We start from the raw sequence: 10,096 nt of genomic DNA, 5'->3' as shown, positions 1-10,096 counted from the left end.
GAAGAAGAAGAAGAAGAAGAAGAAGAAGCACTCAAACAAAAACTGGTAATAGAGATGGGCTCTGGTGGCTCACTGTTATAATAATAGTTGCTCGGGAGGCTGAGGTCATAATTGGAAGTTAGCTCAGGCAGACAAATCTGAGAGACTCTTATCTCCAATTAACTATCATAAAGACAGAACTAGAGGTGAGGGTCTAATAGTAGAGTGCCAGCATTGAGGGGAAAAGCCAAGCTAAAATTTGAGGTCTTGAGTTTAAATCCTGGTACCAACACCAAAACCTGGCAATAGAATTCCACTTTGCTAGAATATGGGAAGAGAGAGAAAATTCCTAGTACTTATCATCTTGATGGAGTTGAGTTGAAAACTCTGATTTTCTCCTCCTGTATTCAAAAGATTTGGAGCAGGGAGAAATTCAACTCTTTCCCACCTAGTTCAGCAATATCCAAAGACAAGGTTTTTAAATACTTATTTACTTAATTCCAAGTACTGGTTTTCAAAATAGTCAAACACTTCCTCCATCCTCACTCCACTCTCTTGCAATATATTTGTTAAAATGTGATCCAAGGGTTTTATGGTGTGAAGTACACAAATCCATGTGTAAAGGTAGATTCGTCTTCTTGGACTACCATAACCGAATACCACAAACAGGTGCTTTAAACAATAGAAATGTATTTTCTCACTTTTGTGGAAGCTAGAACCCAAGATCAAGGTCCTGACAGGTGTTGTTTTCTGGTGAAACCTCCCTTCCTGTCTGACAATCGGCTGTATCATATTTTTTTCAAGAATTCATTGAGGATTGATTAAAATAGGTCATAAACTAGTTTAAAATAAAGAAGCTCCTTGTGAAATCCAGAAGCAGAAATCATAAAGGTCATACTCTTTGTCCAAAAGCAATAAAACCAGAAATTATTAGACAAAGATTAAATAAATAAGCAAATGAAATGTAATTTTGTTGGAAAATCTAATGTTGAGGAGGAACTTTTAGTTCAAACTAGAGTGTGAACTCAGGACTTGGTAAACAGGCTCTCTACCCTTCTACCAGTCTCTTTTGGTGTTGGTTATTTTCAAGATAGAACTGGCCTGGACTGGAATCTTCCTATGAGTGCCTCCCTTTGTCACTGGGATGTCAGGTATGCACTTCCATTCTCAGATATCATACTTCCCCCAAGTTTGGGAAGACAGACATATATCACTGCATCTAGCCATTGATTAAGTTGAAGAGTCATGAACTTTTATGACCTGGCTGACCTCAAACCATGATTCTCAATCTCCACATTCCTGGTAGCTAGGATTATAGTCTTGAGTTACTGAAAATCTAATTCTTAGAAGAGAAAAACAGATATCAAGGGTATTAAAATGGAAAAACACAATAAACGTAACATAAAATCTAAATATAGATGTGACAATGTCTTTATTTAATTATAAGATAACATGTATAATCATCTTTAATAAGCTTGAGCATCTTAAGAAAATGAAGGAAAATCTTGATTACCATTAATGAGATGGAAAATGCTTTCAAAGAAATGACATACAAAATGAGCTCAAAACATGATCTTACTGCTGGATTATTGCATATTATCAGGAAATAAATGTTTAGGTAAACTATCCCATAGAAGAGACAAAGTCAAAAAGCTACCATTTTATAAAATAGAAAGAGATGCCACAACCTAACAATTTCATTGTGTTTTATCCTAGCAACTCTTTGTGTATGTGTATGTGTATATGTGTAGGAGAGAGAGAGAGAGAAAGAAAGAGTTTGTACTAGTTTAACTTCTAGCTTCTTGCTAGTTAAGATAACTCTTTCAGGGGCTGGGAAGGTGGCTCAGTGATAGAGCGATTGCCTTGCATGCCTGAGGCCCTGGGTTCAATTCCTCAGCATCACATAAGCAAAAAGAAAAAAGCCGGAAGTGGCGCTGTGGCTCAAGTGGTAGAGCGCTAGCATTGAGCTGAAGAGCTGAGGGACAGCGCCCAGGCCCTGAGTTCAGGCCCCATGACCGGACCCAAAAAAATAAATAAGTAAATAACTCTTTCAGATGTATCTGTCTAGGCTGGATGAACCTTGATCCTCAGCCTCCCGAGTGGCTAGGATTACAGGCATAAGCCTCTGGAGCTCAGCCTCAAATAGAATCTTAACTAATTCATCCACTAGCCTTTCCTAATTTGAGGGTAAGAGACCAAAACTTCTTTGTCTTAAAATGAGGATATGATATCATACCTCTCTCAGTTATTTGTATTCAGAGTCCACAAACATGACCCAAAATACCATATTGCCTAGGAGTTCCAAATTCCCACCCTATCTAAGACTTTTAGCAAAACTGCTGAGAAACCAAATTCAGAGGAATTTGAGTTTCATTTCTTCTTTGCCTTGGAGGCGCTTACCACAAAGTATCTAGCTCATCTAGAGACAGAGAAAGGAGAAACAAGGGTTCTCCGTCATCCAAAAGTAATGGAGCTCTATGTACAGAAAATGCAGGCCTCCCAACAGAGCCCTCTCCTGTGCCAGCACACACTCTTTCCTCTTAGCTATGTTCATAAATTCTTTCCAGCACATTCTGCCAGCAGACACGGTACTGGCTCAAGGAATGCTCAGGTCTCAGTGAAGACTGATACCAAAAGAATGAGCCACACATCACTATCATCTTTGCGTGTGTCTGTGTGTATGAGTACTGGATTTGAACTCAGGGACTCACATTCTCGTTTGGCTTTTTCTGTTCAAAGCTAGTACTATACCACTTGAGCTCTTTGCTTACTAATTGGAGAAAAGAGCCTCATGGACAATCTCAGACTCTTGAGTAGCTAGGATTACAGGCTTAAGCCCCGGCTGTTGGTTACATTACCTTCTGTGAATACTAAATGACATGCCCCAAATAAGCGTAGTTGGAGTATCCAGGCTATGCCTCACATCCGTGACTTGTGGAGCAAACATAATACCTACAGTAAGACAACACAAAATGTTACTTGATGAATTCTTGCTTTGTTCCTCTGGCCACTACCATAAAACAGAAAGACAGGCTCACCTTCAAAATCTCCAGGCTGAATATGAGGATCATATGATCCTCATATTCAGCATCCATCACCAGACTATACGCGTTGTGCACAATGTCTTCTAGTTCCATTATTTTCCTTTTCTTTTTTCTTTCTTTTTTTTTTTTTTTGTTGTTGTTGGTTGTGGGGCCTGAACTCTGGGCCTCGGTGCTGCCCCTCAGCTCTTCAGCTCAAGGCTAGTGCTCTACCATTTGAGCTACAGAGCCACTTCCAGCCTTTTCTGTTTATGTGATGCTGAGGAATTGAGCCCAGGAGCTCATACATACAAGATAAGCACTGTACCACTGAGCCAGCCCCCATTATTTTCTTTCTATTTCCTAAAGTCTTATAAATGTGAACCTGCCTTATACTTTCATCCTCTTAGCCAGATATTCCCAAACCAGCTCATTCTCGACAACAGCTGTAGAATAATTTCTTCCAAACCCATTTTCTTCATGTAATATATTTAGTTTCTATATCAACCTATAAAGGAGGAAATTTTTCCCTCTATTTTCTTAGGATTTCTGAGTGGGCCCAAGAATTAAGCTGACACAAGTCATATTAATAAAAGAAAAACATAAACATTTAATGGAAATTTTATAGAGATGTCTCCTGATAAGAAAATGAAAACAAGAAGTAGAACAGGCAGTTTTGATACCTTTGAGACAGAGAAATGAGAAATTTGGGAAGAAATGACAAGACTAAAAGACTCCTACTAGAGACAGTAAATGATGGTAGATTCATGGAAACCAGTGGAAGATAAAGATGACTTTAATCATTTGGTTGGTACAGATTCATTTGGGATCAATTCCCAGTTTGATGAAGGGTAATCACAGCCCCTTTTTGCTTTTTCATTGTTATTCTTCATCTTTTTTGTCTATGTTTGCTGGTACTGAGCTTTGAACTCAGTGCTTTGTGTTCTCTCTTAGCTTTTTCACTCAATTAGTGCTTTACAACTTGAGCCATAGCTCCACTTCTGGCTTTTTGGTGACTTATTGAGGATAAGAGTCTCATGGAGGATTGGGAAGGTGGCTCAGTGGTAGAGTGCTTGCCTTGCATGCCTGAGGCCCTGGGTTCGATTCTTCAGCACCACATAAGTAGAAACAGTCCAAAGTGGCTCTATGACTCAAGTGGTAGAACGCTAGCCTTGAGCTGAAGAGCTCAGGGACAGAGCCCAGGCCCAGAGTTCAAGCCCCACAACCAACAGGGAAAAAAAAAAAAGCCTCTCATGGACTTTCCTGCTCAGTTTGGCTTTGGGCTGCGATCCTCAGATCTCAGCTTCCTAAGTAGCTAGGATTCCAGGCATGAGCCCACCAGGGCCCTTCTCCAGCTACCTTTCATGGTTCTTCCTTACCTCAAATAATCCCAATCTTGCCATCTCCCCCCTTTAAAGCCCTGTACCAACAAACTGCCCCACAGTATCTATCTATCTCATCCTTTAGCCCCTACTCAACCTGATTATATGTGGCTCCTCTCATCAGTGCCCCTCTCCTCTCTGTCTATACTCTCCTTCCATTCCTTCAAATCTTAAAATCTTCCAGTTTCTCCCATTAGCCTCTTCTCATTCCTTTACCCAGCTTCTTTACAATGCCACTTGATTTATCCCACACTAACTGCAACTTGTTGATGGGTTGTCTCTCTCAAGTATTCTCTGTTTTTCTGTATTCGTTCTGTGATTTCCAATAATATGGTAACAACTGTAAGACTGGGCTCATAGATCTATGAGTTTCTAGATTCTGTTTCATTTCACATCTATTTTCCTCTTTCTTCTCAAATAGAGAAGATTGGCTTTCACTGATAGCCCATCATATGAATTTTTTGTGGGGAAAAAAAACATGACAAACATTAATATTCTCCTTTTACCATTCACCAAGCACTGTTTCTGAAGGTTAAATAATTTGGTAAAGTTTCACAGCAAAAGATCAGAAGTCCTACTGGGTATATGGGTGGCTTGTACCTGTAATCCTAGCTTATCTGAGATCTGACGATGTTGGCTCTAAACCAGAAAAAATCCATGAGAATCTTATCTCTAATTAACCATCAAAAAGTTGGATTGTGGCTCAGTAGCAGAGCATCACCCTTGAGTGAGAAAGCCAAGTAGAATTGGAGGCCCTGAGTTCAAGCCCTAGTACTAGCACCAAAAAAAAAGAGTGGAAATGCTTGGCCCCACACTCAAATCTTTGGAGACCCACACCCAGGTCTTTGTATCCTAAGTACATCCTATTTCTACACCATCTGCCCACTCTGACCATGTATGATTCTTGGTAAATGTTGTTGACAGACTCTTACAGGAGATGACAGATAACAGAGGTGGCAGTGTCACCAGGGCACATTTAAATAAGGATTAAGCATTTTGAAGCCATGTCATAAGGCTAAGGTTGGAAAGAAAGGCAAAAATGAGAATCGGTGTCTTTCACTTACAATTGACTGAAAGTTTACAGAAGAAAATACTTTTTAAACAATTTCTTATTCTTTGTTCAAGTCCTAGGGCTTGAACTCGGGGCCTGAGAACTGTCCCTCAGCTTTTTCATAGAAGGCTAACAGTTTACTACAGCCACAGCTCCACTTCCAGCTCTGTGTGTGTGTGTGTGTGTATATAATTGGAGGTAAAAATCTCAAACACTACCTGGGCTGGCTTTGAACTGTGATCCACAGATTTCAGCTTCTTGAGTAGCTAGGATTACAGGCATGAGCTATAGTTGCCTGGCAAAACCTTTTTTAAAAAAAAATGCTTTTCAAAGACAGTAGGGTCTTCCTGGAGGTTAAGAAAAGAGGAAACACCTAAAGGACTCACTTGGGGACTGTCCACTGGATGTTGCTTGGATGGTGGTCAGACTGAACCCTCCAAGTCAGCTGGTTGACATCTTTTCCGTGCCTGGGCAGGACCTGAGGCTGGGAACCTGAAGGCTGGCTCCAGCTGTTTGTCCCCTCCCTGTGTGAATTTAGGTTAATCTAAGTCCTATAGAGCCTGGGGTTCCTATTTCGTATCTTTCCAACAGAGGGGCAGAACTTGAAGGTTCCCAGGTCTCCTCTGGCTGTGACATTCTGATAGTCTATGAATAGCAAGGACATAAGACAGGTGCGAGGTGATCACCACGTGGGAAGCTCACACCTGTCTCTCTCTAGTGTTTCCGCCCCTTGCTTCCAGCAGTGCCAAACTCTAGGCCCAGTCAGGGTCAAATTGCCAATTTCAAAGCCATTCAAGGACAGTTGGCCTTCTGCATGGGGCTCCTTCCAACCCCAAGCTGGCTTTCTTTTTTTTGTCTGGGACTCACTCTCCATTCTGCTATTGGAATTTGCATTGCCACTAACTCATTTTGGCCTCTTTGCTTTCAGATTAAAATTACTCACAAGAACCAAGCACCTATGATGATGGGGCCTCCCCAGAAAAGCAGCTTCTTTTCACTGAGAAGGAAAAGCCGTTCAAAAGAGGTGTGTCAAATGCCAGCTTAACCAAGAGAGAAAAAAAAGAAACTCTAATTACACACACACACACACACACACACACACACACACACTTCTCTAACCAGTGGAAGCAAAGCCACTCTTCTGAAAGAAAAGTACACCATGCCATACAGTCTACCTATTTCAAAAATGTGTCCACCTCTAAAGAGCCAGTGCCCATGGAACATTTTGAATGAAAGTAAGGTCTACAAGGGTGGTTGGCCCATGTTGCAACCTTCACATTCCCACAGGTCTTTCGAAGGACTCTCAGATGAAAGGAGAAATCTCCCTTTCTCTTTACCAGTCCTGCAAGGTTGCTCATGAACACTTGTGAGAAGCAGGCTGCAAGTTTTCTACCTACAGTGAAATCGGATGTGGTCAAGGGGCAGAGCTCCATTCCAGAAAGCTTTCACAAAAGGCCTTCTGTACAGAGAGACAAAATAGCCTTTGGAGTCCTGGCAGGACTCAGGAAGCACAGGATGGTTTCTTCGTTGTCCTTCAAGTGACAACTTCTCCCAAACTTGCTGACAAGGCAGAGAGACTGTGGAAAGCTGTGTTTCATTTGTTGGTTCTCTGTGCTGTCAGTGGGCACTTGTTCATTTCCAGAAGCTTCTCCTGGTAACTGTATTATTTGTTTAAAGCTGGCTCCAAGAGCCCCCAGAGCTGCCTGGGCAGCATGACTTAGGTGTGGTATTTATTTTCTTAGTTCTGTGAACACCTGGGAGGGAAAGTGAAGAAACTTGAGATTTATTTTTCAAATTGATGTTATAATATTGTGTAAAAAGGAAAGAAACTATTTAAAAATACACACACACTCACACACACATCTTTTTTTTTTTTTCCTGAGCCAAAACGTGTTTCCTATATGAGCTCCAAGCCCTGGTGGCAGACTATTCTAGAAGTCAGCCAAGTCCCTGGGGAAACGGGAAGACAGTAATATGGGGTGGTTCCTTCTGATTCTTGGCACCTCCCATGCTCAGAGTATGTCCTAAAGGACCTTTTTGGTCATGTGTATGTATATATGTAAGCATATATATTTATATATAATATATAAGTATTTATTTACTGCTGGATTTTTCCTGATTGGAAGTAAACATGTATAATATGGGAACAGAAAGTAGAGAAGAAAAAAAAACAGTTCTTATTCCCCCATTCCATCATTTCATCATCAAGACATAGTTTCCTGAGCCTATCATAAGGTTGAAGGGAAATGAAAGTCGTTCTGAATCATGAAGAGAAATATTCTGGATCCTCAGAATGACATCGATGTGCTGAATAGGATTCGCTCTTCCATTTGCCAGATAAGGAAAAGGAGTGTCAGAAAAGCTAAGCAACTTCTCCATAATACCTTGACTTTCCAACAAGATATTCCATAGACAAAAGAAGCCACACATCTGGGAATAGAGTCACTTCTGGTTGCTGAGTAGTGATTCCACTTGGATCCAGATGGTCAGGAAAGAATGAACATTCAGTATGCACACAAAAGAGATGAGCCCAAATGAGAAAATAAGGACCTTAGGATGCTTCCAGAAGTTCTCTCAGGCCTGAACTGGAGAGAAGTTGATGTGAGGTTGAAGGAACTAGACAGAACATCAGATTGAACTCCATTACATCACCTTATTGTAGTCACCAGAGTTTCTTAGTTTGGAAACAGGAGTGACCTCAGTGGAGAGCTGCAAGGAGAGTGCTGCCAGCAAGAACAGGGAGCCTCAGCAGTGCTCAGGTGGCTTCATTTAGTTGGTGCCAGCATTGCCCTTCTTCCCAAGGGCAACTGTGTGGAGTTTCATTGCAGAGAGTAACACTTAGCTTTGCCCTTTGCTTCACTTGGGCCTCCATCCTCTCAGATTCCTCAAAAGGAAACCCAGGTTCACTGGACATTGCTCCATTGAGCTGCTTTTAAGCTCCTTGCATTGAACCAGAAGATTTGGACAGGAGTGGACTATTAAGAATGTGTATACAAATTGAACCAACCTCTGAAGAAAGCAATCATCTACTGATGTCTAGCATTGAGTTTTGGGACCATCTTGCCTCAATCTAATGTAAAATGCTGAGCAAGGAGAAACCCAGGCCATCTGAAGAGCATTTTTCCAGGTTATAAGCTTGGTGCTGGGGACACAAGCTTCAGAATGAAGGCAGGTACCATCTTGGAAGCCACTTGATTGTGAAACTAAGGCAAGTTTGGGTTTGGCTCACTGAGTCTAAGACATTTCTAGACACTTTTGAGTGTGTTTCAGTTCTGATCTCTCAAGATGAAGCTTTTTGGGACACAACACAATCAACAAGTGAAACTGATTATCAGAAACTCGAAAGTCTCACGGAGGGAGAGGCTGTACAGAGATTGGCTCTTCTCTGTTCTCCCCTAATGAACAAGACATGAATGTCACTTGAGAGACATTTGCCATTCCTCCTTAGTGGCACCGAGTGTGCAACACACTTCAGTGGACTTGCATTCCTCATTTGGTAACTTTAGTAAGTCTTGTGTTGAATTTTACCTTGCAAATCATCTTTTAAACACCGTGACTGTGGTTTCTTATTGTGGAGTACCTCATCATAGTGATTCCTCTCTTCCCATTCCCCCGCCACACACAAAGCAAACTTTGAGGTTAGCAGGGAAGATACTATTATCTGCATTGTAACAAGGAGAATGAGGCTTCATGAGGTTTTGGTGACTTTTTGAAGCCTCACAGTTAGGTAGTCCTGGGAGGGCCCAGCCCCTTATTTCCTGTCTTATTCTGATTCTTACCATGCTACAGACATGTTGGTACCTGCCTCCATGCTTCCAACCCTTGTCCCCACCCCCTGCAATAAAAACAGTAAAACAGGAGATCTGCAGTGCACTGTGTTCTCCCTGGAGTGATGGGCCAGGAGTTGTGTCTCATTGTGGCTTGATCGTTGGGAGGTTTCCCCAGCAGGTTGACAGTGGATATAGACCTTGGAGGAGGATTATGCTCAGGTTAGAGATCAACTCTTCTCAAGATAGTTCTTCCCACAGACAGAAAAAAAAAGATATGCTAAAATCGCCAAATAAATTAGGAAATACTTGGCAGATCCTGGAAGAGCCTCCAGACTAACATTACATAACATACATATACATTATACATATGCACATTATATAAGGTGACATAGTACTTAATGTGCTGTATATATTATGTAAATTACATATTTGTGAGTAATCATGATAAATATAGAGACCCACTAATCACTTTTTTACACATCCTCAGTAACAAATTAGGAAGTTACTTTGCCAGAGAGTCTTAAAACTTACTCTCTCCTGCTGCTTTGGTTCCAACTCCTGCCAAAAATAATTGCATCAACTAACCCCCTCTCTTCTTGGCTCTTGCTCTCAGTTACCTCCTGTTCCAGCTAGGCTGTACCCTCCATGCAACAGTGCCACAATCAGGATCCATAAAAATAGACTCCTGGGAAGGGGAAGGCTCTAGACTCCCAGGTTCCCTAAATCGCAGGCCTATAACTCAATACTTCCAGAGAGGTGGGAGTTGGTTTTCTGCTAACATAAAAGGGAGCAGATAGGGAAGGGGGGAAGGAAATAGGGTGGGCCTGCTCAGCCACCAGTTCCAGGATCCAATAATAATCAAGAAATTCTTTCAAAATTAATTCAAGTTTTGTC

The 10,096-nt window shown here is 41.5% G+C and overlaps 1 protein-coding gene across 1 annotated transcript in view; it reads left to right on the top strand.

Moving 5' to 3' along the window:
* Dgkg (diacylglycerol kinase, gamma 90kDa) overlaps positions 1-6,477 on the top strand; it is a 139,381-nt gene extending 132,904 nt beyond the window's left edge. Inside the window, exon 23 of the mRNA XM_013034766.1 lies at positions 6,361-6,477. Within this exon, the coding sequence (XP_012890220.1) occupies positions 6,361-6,477 (117 nt within the window). The remainder of the gene's footprint in view (positions 1-6,360) is intronic.
* The last annotated feature ends 3,619 nt before the right edge of the window (positions 6,478-10,096 follow it).

Source organism: Dipodomys ordii, unplaced genomic scaffold (assembly GCF_000151885.1).
Source record: "Dipodomys ordii isolate 6190 unplaced genomic scaffold, Dord_2.0 Scaffold196, whole genome shotgun sequence".
NCBI lineage: Eukaryota > Metazoa > Chordata > Mammalia > Rodentia > Heteromyidae > Dipodomys > Dipodomys ordii.
Note: the sequence above shows the minus strand (reverse complement) of the source record. Positions and strands in the feature narration are given on the sequence as shown.